This window comes from Nannobrachium achirus (assembly GCF_963921795.1).
Source record: "Nannobrachium achirus genome assembly, chromosome: 20".
Lineage (NCBI taxonomy): Eukaryota > Metazoa > Chordata > Actinopteri > Myctophiformes > Myctophidae > Nannobrachium > Nannobrachium achirus.
In genome coordinates this window covers 33,393,580-33,413,438 of record NC_137827.1, presented here as the reverse complement: position 1 = coordinate 33,413,438, position 19,859 = coordinate 33,393,580, and the positions used below count along the sequence as shown (strand labels likewise).

Here is a 19,859-nt window from a genome sequence, read left to right as displayed (position 1 = left end):
GAATTTACATCATTATATTTAATAGAATCATCAGCATCTATCCTAATCTTCACAAAACAATTACCACTTGTTTGGATGCTGACATACGCCCAGTCGCTCACACAGAGGCACACACATTATGTTTAAAACGCACCACACACACTTGCCCAGTGCACAGGCGCACACACATATTCTCACACAAACACATCAAGAAACAGAGTTGCAACGATTCTTTCATTGACATACAGACGCACACACACGCACACACACCCCTGCATGTCTTCTCATCTTTTCCCAAAAGACGTCCCACCTCGGCGATCAATAATTCATCAGTCTAATCTTCAATAATGTTCTTAATCAAACTTTCATGTGACAGGTCAGCTATGTAAGAGTGATTTTAATAGATCTAAATTAAAGAGGGAACAGCAGGCCGGTCAGAGTGTGTGTAACATGTAACACACATGAGGAAGCAATATATACTGTAGGAAGGAATATTATACTGTACAGTAGTATATCTTATTTATATCACAGTATTCAATTCTGATTGGCTGGGGGGTGTACATTATTCATTATTATAACATCGTTCTCAATATATAGGCATAATAAACCTTGTATTAATTGCATTAATGGTTATTATTATATGGTTTTTATATCTGCCAGCTGGATGGCCGAAGGCCGATATGTTTTTGGTTCAGTGAGTCTGTCCGTGATTCTTCAGCTAATCTCGAAATTGAACTGCTGAACCGATCGGCCTGAGACCTTGCGCACAGTCACACACACTCCCAGTCGTCCAAAGAAGAACCGCTGCTTCAAATGTTTCAAATCGGGATTGTTGCTATAAGAGTCAGATTCACGAATCGGTAGACATTATCTCTGGAGTCATGTTATTACTATGCATCAGTCAGATTTTACACATTTCTTTCCAATTGGCTATATGACTGCCTTCCAATGTTTGTCGGCCCTGGGTAGCAAACACGTCCTGGCGGAGATCTGCGCTTAGAGGAGTGCACTTTTCTAGTTCAAGCTAATATTAGACAAAATTATGACTATTCTCAGCTGACTAAATCAGCTGATACTCATTTCTAGGTTATTACTATGGTATCTTGGAAAGGTCATGTTCATTCCAAGGTTGATGAAGATAGTGCCAACGCACTATGCAAGGGTTAATGAACAGATCCGGACATTATTGAGAAACAAACCCTGACAGCCTGATTAGATAATCACCCTGAACGGCTTTATTGCTCAAGAATGATCAGGTCAGTGTTTATTATCCTGCTTATTACACAAATACTACTAGTACTGGAAACCAATTGTATTTATTTTAAAAGGAAGACAATTGTCCATTAGCTTAAGCCTGGTCCGTCCAGCGCAATGCGGTTGGCTCTCAAAACTCCTACAGGAATTGCTGATCAAATACGAATCAAGCTTACTGCATTGCCTATTTCTCCCCTCAAATGTTTTCAAAGACATTCTGTAGTGTACAGTTTATGTGAAAAATAAATGACATTGTGTGTTTGTTAACATGGCCACCATGTTGGATACTGCAAAAACCAAGCACTGGTGCTCAGTCTCTGTCCATAGCAACAGTCAGTCTGTTCTTCATGGCAGCATTCTGCTATCGAGAAACAACAGACCACTCAGTGCTGTGACTGACCAATCACCATCGAGCATTTAACCAAGCTATGTATTAACACAGCGGGTGCCGACGATGAATGCAAGGGTTAATTTGCTGGTGCCCATGGCAACCCGCCATTTTGCCTACCTTCGAGGTCCTGGCGAAAAAAGTAATCAGAGTAAATGTAATCCAAGCATGTCCTGTTTATTTCGCGAAAATCTTTTCTTTCAGTCAGGACCGGTTTTTAACAATCCTGCGCCACAGCGTTTGTGTGACGGCCGGTAGAGAAGGCCGCGTTTTGAACGTGAAAAGAAAAATCACACCCGTGTGAAGTGGAGCTGTGTGTGTGTGTGTGTGTGTGTGTGTGTGTGTGTGTGTGTGTGTGTGTGTGTGGATCATGTGTACCGATTTTTGTGACATTTGAAGAAAATATGTAGGAAAAGGAGCAAAAAGTGTGTTTTGGAGAAAATTCAAGATGGCGGAAAATCTATCATGGCGCAAATGGGCGTGGCCTATATGGGGAGATGTGTCATGACCCAAGGAATCCAGGGAAAAAATATTTTTAATTTTCCGACCTACGGTTCAAGAGTTACAGGCCAAAACGTAAAGTGGGGTGTTATGGCGCCACCATGCGGCCAAATGACACAATTATTTTTTATTTAATCCTTGAAATCATTATGAACCTCCTCTCCAAGTCTTGAAACTCTAGCCCCTATGGTTTGCGAGAGACAAATAATTGAATGTGAGTTTTTGCGATTCCCATTATAAGTCAATGGGGAAAATTAATTCACTAATAAATTAATATCAATTAAACTATAGAACCTTTCTCTTAGAAAAGTAATAGCCCACGATTCCCGAGTAAGCCGTTCGATTTGACATATGGCGCGAGTGTGGTGGCAAAACTGTGGGACTAGTGGCGTGCCGAAGTTTAGGAAGTTCAGGCTACATACAGACACACACACACACAGACAGACAGACAGACACACAGACAGACAGACAGACCCACACGGCCACGTATAGGTAGCCTGTGCTTCACACAGCTCCAAAAAAAGAAAATATCCGGAGAAAACGGCATGTTTGTGCAGCAGCTTTACAGGGCAGTGAACGAGGCAGACAGCACTTCCTGGTCACGTGATTTTACGCTGCATTTTGGGAAATGGAGTTTGTTTAATCACCGCGGTAGCTACAGTACAGTAGCTACAGTACAGTATAGTTTACTGTACAACACGTCAACCGCGTCGATGGGCACACGTAGACATCAAAGAGATTGACGCGTTGACACCACGTGGGCATCAAATGAGTTAAAAAAGAGAACACTAATGATTAACAAGTATCCATGGTGGATGCCCGCTGGCCTACCGGTCCAGGCGCATACAACATAGGCTCAGTGTAGCCTGACAGTGTGTTGCTGGTTCGATTCCTGATCCCGCCTACCTTTACTGCGTGTCACTCCCTATTTCCTGACAGTCTACTATCCTATCAATAAAAGCCCAAAGACATATCTTTAAAAGAATTAAAAAAGTGTCCATGGTATAAGTGGGATACCTCTCTCTCTGAGAGGCATAGTTATTGAAAAGGAATGCACTTTGTAGAGGTCATCAGCTTCTTTCGATGCAGCTCATTGTGGATTATCCTTACTAGTTTACACCGGTAAAGTGGAATAGTGAGCAGAAATAAATACTGGAAGGACTTGTCTGCCACTAAATGAAGTTAGCAACATCAGAGCTGACAAGGCAAGGCAGCAGTCTATGCCTAACTATTATGTGCCTTGCTACTAATGGCCTTAATGAGCGCTCCAGAGTCAGGGATTCTTTACGGCACAGAAATAAAGAAGAGAGACAATCGAGATGACTGGAAATGCCGTCGGAGGGCTCTTCTGAAGACGACCTGGTAATACAAAATAAGAGAAGATGGAGGCAACGGAGACATGAGACGAGTAGACATACTACTGATTTACATGAATAACATGATATATATACATGGCAAATACAAAGTCACATGCACACACACACACACACACACACAGTTTTACTGTATATCTCATTGTTCCCAGGTTTGGAGGCCGTCACTCATAGCTTGTTTTGTTTAGGTCTGACTCACTTTAGATAAACAAAACATCAATAGAGCATTCCTCAGCAAATATACAGCTGTGCACACATAGTGTACGCATGCGCACGCAAGCACACACACACACACACACACACACACACACACACACACACACACACACACACACACACACACACACACACACACACACACACACACACAAATGCCTAAACGAAAAACGTACATACCGACACACACACACACACACAAGCACACGCGTGCCCGCACACACACACACACACACACACACACACACACACACACACACACACACACACACACACACACACACACACACACACACACACACACACGTTCACTCATCTCCCAAGTCTGCAAGAGGAAGTCAGAGAGTGTGTTTGAAGTGTGTGTGATCAAACAGATCGTATGCAGCACCACTAGCGAATGCCACAGCCTGTACTCCTCACTGTGCCCAAAGACAGCACTATACCCCTCCTGTCAGCTCTCTCTCTCCCTCTCTCCTCCTTTTCCCCTTTCTTCATCTCCTCTCCCAATCATTTCTCACTTTCTCCAATCTTCTCTTCTAACTCTCTCTATATCGCTCCCTCTCCTACCCACTCTATTGCCCGTGTCTGTTTTTCTGTTGTGTTGTGATTGATTCTTTAAAAAATAATCTATCATTTTCCCACATCAAATTGTTTGCTCTGGTGGACTTCGCGCTTCTTGAAACAAAATGACCTTGCACCTAACAACTGATGTACCGTACAGTACTGTACGTACAGAGGGCTTATGCAATGTGTGTTGCAATGAACTGTAATTTGACTTCAGTGGATCAATTTCACCCCAGACAGCACTGCAGGGTGCAGGTATGGCCCTGGAAGTTGTAGTGAAAGTGAACACCAGAACTATAAGTTATTGGCTAGAGAGCCAGAGTTTCTAGAAAAGGAGAGTCAATTGCTTCGATTATGCAGGCTAGCTAGCACAGCCTGGTCCAAAAGTTAAGTCCCCCGTGTTTCAGACAAGTTTTGAAGGGTTGGTGCTCAACAGTAGAAGACAAGACACTAACGTTGCTGAAGCAAAGATTTCTACCCAAAACAAGACACTGGTGCACTCATTAAGTATTCATGTTTATTGCAGGGGGTGAGACTGACGTTTCTACTATCTCCTCAGAGTCTAACTTGTTACTTGACTAGTCTACAGTACCCAGGTCTGGTACTGCAGTCTGCCCAAGATGTGGAAGATTACATTTCATGTAAACGGATCAGAGTGGTCTTAGGTCTCGATCTATGAGTTAAATGGTGAGGTACCAGTTCATGCGGCTAAACTGGCTTTCCTGTCTAGAGTGGCACACTTAAAACTATGTTAAGTTCACAAAATTCTAAATGGTGTAACCCCAAATTACTTATTAAAGTAAGGGCTCAAAGGCACACCACTGGTCTGTGTCTAGTGTAGCAAGTATGACTCTTGGGAAGGATTAGTAGCCAGATAAATGTTCTTTTCAGAGGGGTGACCAAATAGCTGAATGGTTAGGGTGCAACCCTTTTAATAGCGCATGTTCAATACATTGGTGTTGAAACCAAGCAATTGTCCTTTTAAAGTGAATTGTCAAAACAACAACAACAAAATACATCTTTTCATTGATCTATTAAAAACATAGTAAGACGGTGCCCCATCTGCTGGTCTCCTGCTGCGCAGAGTTGGTGCAAAGCAGGACCGATCCTCCCCCCATGCTTAGCTTCGTTTCTCTACACTCAAAATGTCTAACGGAGGAAAATACGTCATGATGAGTCAGTCAGAAACAAATATAAATCTCCATAAGAAGCAGGTCTGTTCTACGTCACAGTAGCACAGAGGGACGTAAACAACACACAGTGTGATGCGGGCCGCTCATGGCCTCTTCAGTAATCAGTGATGAGAGTAGGAAGGAGGACAGAGGAGAGCAGAAAGCAGAGCTTAGAGAGGAGAGGAGCTCAGCAGTCTACAAGAACCTGCACAAGAGCTGAGGATGGAATTGTGTGCCTCTGATTATACGCTCTTCAAAACCAGCATACAACTTATTTTCTGGAGCCGCATGTGTGCACACGCACACGCACGCACACACATACGCACGCACGCACGCACGCACGAGAGGTACAGTAAACACCCGCAGCGCACAGAGAGAGAAAGAAATGGCACACTACCTGACAGTGGGTAAAAGAGACAAACATTTGAAATAAACTAAGCTCTGCCTCATTCGTTGAATTTCGTTCCACTTCTCTCGGTTTCTGAGAGTCTGAGAGTGACAGTGTCTTGCAGAATGTAGCAATCTCATTGTGAATCGAGTATCTCCTTATGTTCTATTTCCATTTTTTTTAAAGACAGAAAGAAAGAAAATAAAGAGTGAATGGTCTGGAAGGGCAGCAAGGGAGGTGGGTGGGCGGGGGTGCAAGGTGGACGACTAATAATGGCCTCACATCTTTTCTCTCCCTCTTCATTTTCCATGGCGAGAGGGGAGACAAGGGAGCTAAGTAGAATTTTAATGCAATTCTACACGTCTATCTCCTCCCTTATGGCCCTCTTAAGTGAAAACGACAGTGTGTGTCTGTGTCTGTGTGTGTGTGTGTGTGTGTGTGTGTGCATGGGGGGGGGGGGGGGGGGGGGGGGGGGGTGTATAGCACCATTTCCCAACCAGTGAGTCAGGTCACTGGCGCATATTTATGGATTACGAGTAAATATATATATATATTTTGTTTGTTTACAAAAAGAAATCAAAGGAATTCATGAAATAAAAATGAAATTAAAACTTTTAACAATAGTGAAAATAGCAGATGATCTTGACACAAGTTTGGGTCCCAGGGAGGGAACTAATTTTTCTTGGGTCTCGAGCAAAAAGGTTTGTCTTTGCCATTGTTGCCGACATGATATTCTCTTTTAGAGCCGATGCATACTGCAAAGACAAATCTATTTCGGTTCGGGGAGTCACAAAATCTCGGTGGCACCGAACAGACGAATGAATGACGTACCCGTACACGCTCACCTCTGAATGACATCATATTGTAGTTTGGACAGAGCTGACCTGAAATAAATTTGTCTCTAAAGGTGGAGTATGAATCGGCCCTTATCATTGCCATCATCATCGCCAAATGTTTCCTTCTCCATCACATTGTCCTTGCTGTCATCACTATTGACCTTATCTTCATCGAAATCATCATCTCCTGTGCTCCTACCTTCTATCACTATCGTCCTTAAATTCATCATCATCATCATCATCATCAACCATCTTCTATAATTAGTCTGGTTGCCCAGACTAGACTATAGTACTTGTCTGACTTTATTTCATCTTCCATCGTCTCCTAAGTAAACTTCTTTTTCGCCGTGTTATTCCTCCCACAGTTTTGGTGGCACGCACTTGGGTCATATGTCAGAGATAGGCCTACGTTAGATATAGTTTCATTTATATACATTTGTTCGTGAATAAATTTTCTCCATTGACTTTAATTAAATATGAACTTTTCCCAAATATGGAGATCGCTGACATCATAGACCACATGAGACTGACACAGTATGTCCATATATGGGCTTTCCAAAATATGGGCTTAATATTGATGACATCAAGGATCTCCATATATGGGAATAAAAGGCACAAGGACTGACAAAGAGATCTCCATAAATGGCCATTTATTTATTAGTGGATTCATTTTCCCCATTGACTTGAATAGGGAAAATTCAAATGGTGAGACGAAATTTATTTGCGAAATTCACGTCACTGCAACCACAATTGCAATTTCCAATTGCATCTTCCTAGTTGTGATCTTCATCTACTGTGCCATGTTCATCACTATCATTATTAGCAGCAACAGCAACAGCATCATCCTCATCATCACCACAGACATCTCTTGTGCTCCTACCCTATATCTCTATCAATATTGTCACATTATCATGACCTTTCTCTTCCCACACCATTATCAACATCATCATCTTCGTCCTGCATCACTATGATCATTATCACCTTCCACATCATTATCAGTCATCATGGCATCCTCTCCTGTGCTCCTATCCATAGACATAGAAAGGTAGACGGAGACACCTCCTTCGACTCTGGTGCATATGCATCGGGGGATCAAGGGAAGGGGGTGGGAATCCGTGTGCATCGCTTCCACGTGCGTCACACATAGGGAAGTTGCTAGGCTATCAGAGGCAGGTGGGGGCGGGTCTTTATGTACGCAGACTGTAAGAACAGCTGAGCCGCACAACATCGGAACTGGCTCTGTTGAATTGAATTGTAGTCCTTGGATAAGTCCCGGAAAAGTCGCGCTGTGATTGGTTAGTCACTTGACTGGCACGTCACTCCAATGAACTGAAGAGGCGGACGAGGCATCTAGCTTTTTATATCTGTACTCCTATCCTCTGTTACTATCATTATCTTTATCATGCTCATCATTGTCACCTTCCTCTTCATCCTAATAATCATCTTCTTCTTAATCTCCTGTACTCCGTCAGTCTCAGGGCCGAGGAATGTTAGATTAGCGGTCAGTCTGTGCTATTTGTGGACATGCTCTGTTGATGCTTATTCTACAGGTGAGGCTTAAAGCTCTCGTTGAAACAACACAATCATTGAAACAGAAGTATATGCATAAAGATGGACTTTGGGGAGGGTAATATAGCCAGCAATCAGAGCCTTTTGTGATTGTTTACAAGTTAGCCAGCGTATTAGCACAGAGCGTAATTAACTAATGGCAACACTGATGAGAACGGTGTAACATCTGCTGGTTTGGCCGCATTATGTGTCATTAGCATAGTCTAAAATTAAGGGGTTTGTTGTACAGCGCCACCCCACCCCCCACCACTATCTGGATAATACCATCATGGCACTGAGGCAAACGAAGCTGGTTGGGAATTACACGATTCTGCACTGTCTTGCCTGATGGATTAGGATGCAAACACCTCATTCTGGGGTTCTCTTTGTTTCCTTTCCTGGTCCTGCCGGCCCCAAACCCACAGGGGATATTTTGGATGAAGATGAAAAGAAAAAAAGATGAAAACTTGGGTTTTCATTATTTCTGAAAAGCACACTTGCATACACACAAATAATACTGTGCAAGTGCATGCATGCACACACAAACAACAGTCAAGCCAGGAATGGTTTGGTGTGATTGTATGGTGTCACAGGGAGAAGGTAACCGTGTTATTCTATTCATCACGAAACAGGCTTGCCAAGCACTCGCCAATGTTGCACAAAGACCTCCGCGACAAAGTCAGCCACGTCAAAACTTGTGTATCCAGGGGGTCGGCCGATAAATCTTTCATAGCCGCTGGTCTCACCTGTGAAGCAGCCAAGCCAAGCGGAAAGCAAAACAACAGCAAAACAACCCCCCCATCCACCAACCCACCCATGCACGCACACCATCCTGTCGCCATCAAGCCTCCAGCCAACTTCTCTACATCTTCTGCCTCTATTTACATGCCAACTCCCCGCATTCTAAAAAGCAATGTGCGCCAGAGGGCATCTTTAACACTGAGTGAGGCTCGGCGCTAAAGGCCAGTGTTCTGCTGTTATAGCAGGCTGCCAGCATCCACCTGCTGGGAACCATCCGACCGTACGCTCACAACTGCACTCTCCCCCACTATGCTGTTGCATGGCTATCTGACTCGAAAGTCACAAAGTAGCGCAAATAATATATGTTTTCCCAATCTCTCTCATATCCTTCACTCTTTACCCCCCCATCTCTCACTAGACCAACCTTTCTATCCCTCATTACGTGCTTTCCTCAACCTCTCTTTTTCATTTGCCTTTCACCTCCTTTCCACTGCGCCCTGAGCCCTCCTCTAACTCCCTTTTCTTCGCACACTTCTGCCATCTTGCTCTGAAATAAAGGCCAGAGGCCTCTTCTCTGTGTCTGTAATACACTGATCTCTTTGTCCTGCTTCATATTCATGCTCTTTGTGCCTCTAATCCTTGCTGTACAACCCCCCCCCCCCCTTTCACGTCTCTCCCTCTCCTCTCCCCACTCCGTCTCTCTGAGGGCCAGTGAGAGCCGTAGGTAGATAGCGGTATGTGTAGTGTGTGTTATTATCAATCCCCCCAGCAGTTCAATATGACGAATGGAGGAAGGCATGGGGTGCCATCAGATTGCCAGTCAAAAAGCGCTGAAAAGGCTCCTTATATTCACATTCAACTAACTCAATCAGCACACAGGACCTGAGCAGGGGAGATGCATTAGAAGGGAGCCGAAACTCGTAATGGAGCGGGAATGACAATGCCCATTGTTCCTTCCTGCATTGGAGTGCAGCCCTACACTGCAAAATCCTGAGTGTCAATATTACTGAGAGTGGGGAAAATGGACCCGTAATTGACACTTAGGATTTTGCTGTGTGGCATCTTTCAATTGTCGGCTTAGTTTCTCTTCACTTTCGCTTAAGTTTTTTCTTCCCCCTTTCATTCGTAATTGGGTTTCTTTGGATTCTTTTTTATCTTCATCTTTCCCTCTCCATCTTTCCTTCGTCCTTTCTTCCTTCCTTCCAGCCATACCTCCTTCTGTAGACCTCATTGCAATCCCTGTCTTGTCTTATTTCTCTCTTCCTCTGTCTATTTCTCTCTCTTTCACTCCCTCTCTCTCTCTCTCTCTCCCCATTAAAACAACTGCTCCTGGGATCTCCGCGAATTGTTTCGAAGACCTTACATCATCATCATTGCCATTGTAAGCCACAGTCATTATCATCAACAAGCCTAATTAGTGGCAGGTAGCAACCGATGCAACTTCAGCAGCAGTGGCAGCAGTATAGCTCAGTACGCAGTAAATATAATTTATTTAATAATATTCTTTCCTATTTTGTCAGGCTGCTTCCCAGCACCGGTAATCAAACAATGGGGTAAAGTCAGTAAACATTTTATATCTCATTACACAGACTTATGCCAGGCTGTTAACACAATTAACAGACTACTATGCGCTTTCTATGGGCAGTTGAGAACTGGATTTGTCAGGGTGGTAAATAGAAAGACAAAATAATAATAATAACCTTTATTAACTATCCAGAAGAGTGTCTTGGACACCTAGTGTATGTCCATGAGTCTTCTGACACTGACCTAAGTAAACACACTAATGGACCTGGAACAATATATGGTCTGTAATGTCGTTTCTGCCAGAGGGAATGCAGGCTGAGCTAACGGTTACTTAGAAAAAAATACTAACCCGGAGCAAAGGAAAACAGTAATAGTGAGCAAAAGAAAAAGGACAGAGGAGAAAAGGAAATTCTGGTGGAAAAGGCAGAGAGCGAGTGAGGCAGAATAAAAGACAATGAGAGGGGGACAATAACAGAATGAGAAAGAGAAATAGAAAGACAGTAAGTGGAGAGAGGGATGATGGTTATAGTGGGAGAAAGATTTAACCCAGGGGCAGGTTAGAGTCTGACAAACTGTCAGTAACTGTGCGGGGGCGTGAGCAAGGCTACATGTAAATTGGATGCAAATCGTTGTGTGTGTGTGTGTGTGTGTGTGTGTGTGTGTGTGTGTGTGTGTGTGTGTGTGTGTGTGTGTGTGTGTGTGTGTGTGTGTGGCAGAGCTAGAAGTGTTAAGAGACCACATATCACTGTGTGCCACAGGACCATGGATGGGTATCATTTTTATTAATGTCAATACTGCTATCACTATTGCTTATTGATAGTCTCCCCATAATTTGGAGGGGAAAAAAGACATGCTGTAAAAAATACACATTTTCTAATTAGTTTGGTGATTTGACCAATTTGCAATACATGTCTGGTAGCACACCTTCAAGAGTTCATCAAATATTCTATCATTCACACAGGCTAAACATTAGAATTGAAATGGTAATGTAAGTACCGTATTTTCTGGACTATAAGGCGCACTTAAAAGCCTTTAATTTTCTCAAAAAACTACTGTGCGCCTTATAGTCCAGTGCGCCTTATATATGGATCATTCACTGACATTGACATTCCCTTTAGCACAGCTCCATCTGTTGGATGCATAACGCAACGGTAGCGTCTATTATGTGCGCCTTATAGTCAGGTGCGCCTTATATATGAAAACAGTTTGAAAATAGACCATTCATTGACAGTGCGCCTTATAGACAGGTGCGCCTTATAGTCCAGAAAATACTGTATGTCAATTATGCATAAATATCAAGTCTGGTTATTTCATCCTGTCCTGTCCTGTCCTGTCCAGTATCCATAGATCATGTCAGCCGATTCCGTAAAATCCTGCTCCTCCTTCCACACCAGGGGTGCATTTTCTGTGCAATACATTTTTGTTTGATTACATCCATACAGAAAGCGAATAAAGGAACACAGTTTTTTATTCGGCACACAGTAGATTTTCTTTTTACCATGAATAAAGGCATCAACCTGTATGAATGAGCCATGAGGCATCACTTTTTGTATAATTTATTCATCACATCCTCTGGTCTATGAAAATGAAGTACGAGGGCAGATTACCAATATAGGCTTATGATTGAGTGAAATTCTCTATATTTGTTTGTTAGACTTGGGGAGGGGTACGGACGGAGAAAATTTAATTATGTTTTAATCTGAAGTCACATTTTATCACACACATTTCTGAGATCCCCTGTCCATGGAATTGCCATTCTGAAATAATTTACTAAAAATGCCAAATGTGTGGTTCTGGGTTGTGACTGAATTGTCTGAAGCGTGTTCTACAATTAAAATAAATTAATCTGTAAAATACATGCATGTTATGTTTGTGGTTATTATTGAAAATCCTCTAGCGTGCACACCTTTATTGACATCTACCACTCTGATGGATTTCATTTAATAATCAACAGTTATAACTGGTTGTTTTATATTACGGCAACATACAACCCAGCAGTTGCAATAGCCATTAAAACACAACAGTCCCTCCAGATTATGGGATCTAGAGTCTAGATCCCATCAACTAACTATCCATGCACAACATGCCTGTCTGTCTCTCTGGTTTATGGGATGCACACAACCGACTTGTTGCTGTAGACACCAAAACAGCTTAGTTGCAAATTTCCTTAATAGAATTAGAAGTTTGTACCAAAGTCAGAGAATAATTACACAAACCGAAAACTCCAATTTGTGAGAGTCTACTATAATCTTCTCATTTGTGTTGTGTTGTATAGTGAATGAGCTGAGACTCAAGGGAGAGAGCAAGAAGACACTATCCGCTAGTTAATCAATCATGGATGCTGTCCTTTTCTCAAATGGAAAATAGAAACTTGTTAAAATGAATCTTCAAATATACCTTGGCTGCAGTTCATATGGAGTGGCCAGCCCCAGTAAAGTCTGTTTGTTAAATACTTTGTTTGAATAAATTGACTTTCAAATACTGATTGCAGCACTCTCTGTCCCGGAGCCTATTGGCATTTCAGTTCTGACTAATCAGGAATCGGTACCAAACTGGCACGGTTCTCAGTCCGCATCCCTAGACAGGACAAACACTGTTGTCAATGTGGATTTATGTATTGTGTGTGGTTTGCACATTGTGTGTGTCTGTGTGATGCAATTTTTTGCAAGTGAAGGAGTGTGTGCATGTACAGTATGTGTGTGTGTGGTGCAATTGTGTGTGTGTGTGGTTTGTACTTTGCGTGTCTGTGTGATGCAATTTTGTGTATGTGTGTGCATGTAGGGCATGTGTGTGAGTGTGTGTGTGTGTGTGTGTGTGTGTGTGTGGGTGTGTGTGTGTGTGTGCGTGCGTGCGTGCGTGTGTGTGAGCACATCTTGCATGTTCTAATGTAAGTGCTGGTGTACAGTACGTGCTCATGCAATGTGTGTGTGTGTGTGTGTGTGTGTGTGTGTGTGTGTGTGTGTGTGTGTGTGTGTGTGTGTGTGGGTCTCTTTCTCTCTCAGAGAGTGAGAGTGTCACTTGAAACCAAGTTCTTCAAAGACGGGAAGATGAATCCGGAGGAGAGAGGATGGACGGATGGAGAAGGAAAAGAAGAGCAAGTCTTTTGAGGGATAAAGCATGGGATTAGATGAGGTGTTCCTTCTGGACCGTGGATGTGTGAGTCTATGTGTGTGTACTTTTATTACTATACTTGTGGGGACATTTATAGTAGAATGTGAGAAATAGACGTTGGGACAATTTTTCTGTTCCTCGCAAGAGAATTGGTTGTCTTATAGTTGTTTTTGAGTGGTGCTAACAGCTCCTACATCTGGCTTTGTCAATATTGGTGTCTGATTATACATGGCCAGGGTCACATTGGCCAAGCTTCGCGGGACGCTTAATGAAATTAGTATGATTTCTTTTAATACGTTGGGATCATTTGGAAAAGATTCAAGCTGAGGTATTTACTGGTTAAAGGTCTTTACCAAGCCCCCAGAACCCTGGGGGCGCCCTGAAACCAAATGGACATGGTGGCCGTTTTGAGGTACTGCAGTTGGGTCTACTCACATGAACGCGCGTCTAGGCTTCTTTGTATTGACGCGCGTTCATACCGGAAGTGCTCGTTCATGAAGCGCGTCCATGAACACAAATTATGACGAAAAATGCGTCACAGTAGACCCACTACGTCACGGTTTTACTAGCCGGAAGGAGGGGTGAAAACGCCTCATGCGCTGGGTGAGCAACTCAATGTAAGTGCACGGGCGGGGATATCTGGTGTCCTCTCTATTCTTATTATAACTCTATGGTCTTTACACACCGGGGGCGAATTTGCGAACTGCGAATGTGTGAATAATACGTTTTTTTTTAAAAAACCTTATAAAGTCAATGCAAGCTTCCACACCGACCGCGAATTTTGAAAAAGCGAAAATTGTTTCGAATTTGCGAAAGTTCCAGGGCGAATTCCTCTCTCACTCTGTATCAAAGCAAGCTCACTCTATCCTATTTAAAGACAGAGATAGGACATGGACGAGGGACCATCCCTTTGCATTGAGGCCGAGGGGAACAGTGCGTGTCGTCTCATCTGTGTGGCTGCTAGCTAGTACTGCCATCAGTGGTGGAAAAAGTACTAAAATTTCTTACTGGTAAAAGTATGGTTTATTATAATTTATATCTGCAAGACCAACTAATGTTAAAATAAATAGTTGGGTAAAAATACAATAGGATCCGAAATGTAGTGGAGTAGAAATTGGACTCAAGTACAAATACCTACAAATACAGTACTCAAGTAAATGTACTTAGTTAGCCTACTTTACACCACTGCTGCTGCAGACTGCCTGTCTGCTGCGGGGGAACAGTGAACCTGTGGTATCCTCTCTGCTGTGATGTGATGTGATGGGTTGTGTGAGCCAGCCCCAAACAATTCGCACCACAGATCACCTATTAAATTTGGCGAATTTTATACGCATATTCGTGTCACACTTTGGTGTGTATGGGAAAAGGCGTAAGGCGAATACTTCGCATTTTTGTGACGATTTGCTAATTTGCCCGTAAAAAGAAGACCTTAAGTTAGGTATGGAGTTAAGGTTGGAATTATGCTTGATTTATACTTAGTTGGCGCTGATCTATAAGCTCACAACGCACGGCAAAGCACCATGCATTGTCAGCTGATCTTTTCAGTACGTGACATTGGCGCGCAACTAAGGTCAGGTTTTTAGGGTTCAAAATGGCAAAAAAAAATAATAATAATAACATCTGTGTAATTTATGTTGCTATATACTGTATATAGAAACATATATTTTTAAAGGATTTAAAAGGCGTTTTTAGAATCAGGTCTTGAAATGTTGATGTCCCCATAAGTATAGTAATACACTATGTATAGTGTGTGTGTGCGCACAAGCGTTGTGTGTGAAAAAGGGTCCATTGCTCTGAGCACATTAGCTGCACAGGATGAACAAAGCCTCTCACCTGCAAGCTTTATAATACAGGCATAGGGGACTGTGGGGGCCAAGGGGGGCTTTCGCACGCGCACGTGCGTGTGCAATCTGTGCAGGCTGAACAGGGTTGGCAGTATGGACACTATCCACCCAGTAGCCAAACTGGACATGAAGTAGGTGTGAGTGGGTGGGTGTAAGTGTAAATCTGTTCCAAACCTGGCCTGAGCCTATGAGCAAAGCATCCATGTGCTAATTGTGTATGTGCACATATCTCTTCCAAATCTAGCCTCTATTTACTTGCCTGTGTGTGTGTGCGTGCGTGCGTGCGTGCGTTTGTGTGTGTGTGTGTATTCATCCTATAATGCTTCCTACAGCATAAACCACTCATGCGTGTATAAGGGAGAATTCCAGATATAGTGCTGATGTGATAATATGTTACGGTACTTTGTTATTGTATGATGGCGTATCTCCACACAACAGGGGGAGAGACAACATTCTGTGCAAGTGCGACCCCCCGCCCCCTCCCCGCACCGTGACCAACAGTGGCCGGAGTGGTTTGAATTGGATTATCTCCCTAGATTTTCTATTATCTGTCAGGACCAAGAGGTGGCCTGGTGAGCACAAGAGCACTCGATAGAAAGAGTTTGCCTTCAGTCATATGGGACTGAGAATTAAATTACCCTTTTAATTTATTGTAATTACCTATGCTTACAGGTTAGTCCCCTATCTCGCTAACAAGACTGCGAGAAGTGGGTCGAGACAGGAGTTGATTTGATGACAGGATTTAATTAACAACAACGGAAAAATATAAATAGATACACTCCAAAAAGGTGAGAACACAAGGAGGGGAAATGGACACACGCGCACGCGCGCGCACAGCCGCGCGCGCACACGCACACACACACACACACACACACACACACACACACACACACACACACACACACACACACACACAAACAGGACATAAATGAACAGAGAGAGAGAGAGCGAAGCCGTGGCATAATCCAAACACAAGCTTAATGAAAGCGATATAAAGGTAGAACACACTGTACGTGGCTAGCAGTGTAGAGATGGGATTTATGGTTCTTTGAAGTAAGCCGGATCTCTGGGATCCGTTCCTTTCAAAGAGCCGTTCAAAAGACTGGCTCATTTTAGTTACTTTGTAGATTTTGATTATGAATTTATGATTACAAATTAGGCTCCTTAAAACCTATATACATTTCTGCCATTTGAAAATAGCCGATCTACAAGCTCACAATAAGACGCATTGTGAGCTTGTAGATCTGCTATTTTCTAATGATTTTTCTACATTTTATTCATTTCAAAACTTGTGAAATGGGACATTCTGTATAACTATTGGTACTTTAAGTACATAAGTACATTTTGATACCAATACTTGTGTAGCCTACTTTACATTTTGAATTTCGAACTTCTACTTGTGGCAGAGTATTTCTACATTGCAGCATTGATACCTTTTACTTAAGTAAAGAATTTGAGTACTTTTTACACCACTGTTCATTAGAAAGGAACGGCTCCCAGCTACTGCGAACCGGATCCCATCGTTCATTTCAAAGAGCCGTTCAAAAGACTCATATTCGTTTGCGAACGTCCCATCTCTATAGCAGTGGACCTCTGCAACCACGGGGGTGAGGCTCAGTTCTAAACAGAATATCAGCTCATAGTCATGTACGCCACAGAGCAGCAGCAGCTCTGGGGGTCTAACATGGCTGCTAACAGGCACCGCAATGGCCAAACTCCGGTTGCAGCTAAAGTACAGCTCTGGAGTGGAGACATTCAGCAGGCATGACCAGAGAGTAACAGAGAGAGAACAAACTTAGCCCTAGTCCTCAAGAGTCAGGAATTGCTTTAGTGCCAATGCATTTTTGATAAACATGCCTTCTTCTTCTTCTTCTACTTGTTTGTATAACTCTGACACAGTCGCACTGCTGATATATTAAATTCACCCTGTGATGTCTGTGTGTGTGTGTGTGTGTGTGTGTGTGTGTGTGTGTGTGTGTGTGTGTGTGTGTGTGTGTGTGAGACTGTGTGTGTTCTCTCACGTATGGCTCTGTGTGTTTGGATGGAGAAAGTGAGAGATAAATAAATAGAGAGAGCAACAGATAGATGAAGCAAACCAGAAGAGAGAGAGAGAGAGAGAGAGAGAGAGAGAGGGAGGGAGGGAGGGAGAGAGAGGCGAATGTTCCCTCTTGCCTGTTAAATATTTCAGAAGCCTTCTGTGAAAAAGTGATGCAGTCAGAGACAGGCCTGTTAGCTCGGTGTGAGTGTGTACGTGTTTGTGACTGTGTGTTTTTAGTGCATGTGCAAGGTGTGTGCATCTACATGCGTCTTTTCATGAGCGCATGTGTCTTTGAGATTGAGTCTTGTGTACGTGTTACACGTATGTTTGTGTGTGACTATTCTGTATGTGTGTGTTTGTGTTTTTTGACAGTGTGTGTCTTCGCACAAGTGCACGTGTCTTTGCACGTGTTCTGTGTGGGTGAGTTTGTGTGTGCATGTGTGTATTTACGGGCTGATGTAGAGGGAGACCGCACCGTTAGTCAGGTTAATTCAGCTATGAGCGAGTGGGGAGCACTTTCTCTGTTTATCTACCTGGGAGAGTGAGAGGGCTAAAACGAGCGGGGGTGAGAAAGAGAGACCGGGGAGGAGGGGGGGGGGGGGAGTGAGAGACGGAGAGAGTGAGATGGAGAGAGGGAGAGAGAGCTGGCCAGCCTGTCACAAACCATTAGACAGACGGGCCCAGTGTGTGCTCTGCCCCATGTCAATGAGAGGCCCTGCAGAAGATGTGTGTGTGTGTGTGTGTGTGTGTGTGTGTGTGTGTGTGTGTGTGTGTGTGTGTGTGTGTGAGAGAGAGAATCTCCAGACATTGATGAGCAGGGGAGGCATGATGCCCTCATTGTCTCTGTGAGACAAAAAGAAATCCCACCCAAAAAATGTGTGTGCTCTCACGCACATGCACGCGCACGCGCGCGCACACACACACACACACACACACACACACACACACACACACACACACACACACAGAGATTATATGCGTGTGCGCACGCCTTGCACGCTCATTCTAAAAAACAGGGGAATTGCATATCTCCATCACAATGCTCAGCCACACCACCAACACATCTCCAGGACTAAACAGCAATGATGACAGGTTTTCAGCGGAGGCTGGGTATAAGGCGAGGGGGGAAGAGAATTATTGGGAGAAAGACTGGAGTGAGGACGGACTTTGCCAGTGATAATTGGAAAAGAAAACCCCCAAACTTGTAGGCCATGCCTACAAAGTTAGGGTTTTCAAATGTTTTTGCGTTCAGTCAACTATGAGGGCCCATATTTATTTTGACACATGCGAAAGTGACAGACAAATAGACAGACAGACAGACATAGCCCCCTCACAACACTATAACTATATATTATGTCTATAACTGGCCATTGGTTCTCATAGTGGGGTCCGGGGAGTCGGGGACCCCCAGGGGTCCTTGAGGGAGTTCCAGGGGTCCCGAGCTAAATGGTAGTTAGGAACCAAATGGACCCTTGAGTGTACAAATGGAACGAAATTTTGGGTTCCATTTGTACACTCAGTTAAATTAACATTGATTTCACAATATAAATTGGGGTCTCAGAGATAGATATGCCATTAAATGGGGGTCTGTAGCGTAATGCATGTCAAACTGGGGTCCTTGGGGGTCCGTAAAATCTTCTCTTATAGGAGGTCCCTGGCATATCTTTTCAAATGGGGGTCCGCGGGCTAATAAGTGTCAAATTTGGGGGTCCTTGACATGAAAAAGTTTGAGAACCACTGTCCTACAGGCTACAACAACACTCACTTGGGGTTGGAGCTGTTCCAGTAGACCGCGTGTCTGTCGAATATGATCTTCTCCTCCGCCCAGACGGACACACACGACAACACGGTCAGCATCACCACCTCCACCACGCACCTCCGGCCGAGCTGCCACGACATCATAGACATCCAGTCCACACACAGGAGCGCTCTGGAACGTGGCTTTAGCCTACTTCTCCTACGCCAAGGAAACCCTCTCTAGATGGTGAATATCCGTCTGCGTCTGAACAAACGGCCGGGGGTTCATCGAGGGACGTTTTAAAAAAATGAGAATTCCGGCACCCGAGGGGTGTTTCAAGTCATACTGGACGTCAAAACTGCACTTTAAAACTTTTGTTGGTCGCAGGTACGACGATTTCTGCTTCACATGTTATGCGTCGGAGGGGTTCTGCTGCTGGCGGCTCTCCTCTGCAAAGCTCCCAAACTTTTCTCCCATTACGCAGCGCCTTGAGATGCTGCGTACCCTGGACGGGCTCCGAAAAACAAAAACGAAATTCCTCCGAAATTCATCTGACATTTATAGCTACAATTGTTGGCCTACTCTGTTTAATAAGTGTAGCTATACAACAGGTCTAAATAATAGTCTCAAAACCGGCCGTCGCA

The 19,859-nt window shown here is 43.7% G+C and overlaps 1 protein-coding gene across 1 annotated transcript in view; it reads right to left on the bottom strand.

Annotated features, from left to right (window-relative positions):
* efna2a (ephrin-A2a) overlaps positions 1 to 19,385 on the bottom strand; it is a gene marked incomplete at both ends in the record, with an annotated part of 101,853 nt that extends 82,468 nt beyond the window's left edge. The window contains one exon of the mRNA XM_080750394.1: positions 19,243 to 19,385. Within this exon, the coding sequence (XP_080606520.1) occupies positions 19,243 to 19,385 (143 nt within the window). The remainder of the gene's footprint in view (positions 1 to 19,242) is intronic.
* Positions 19,386 to 19,859: the final 474 nt, after the last annotated feature.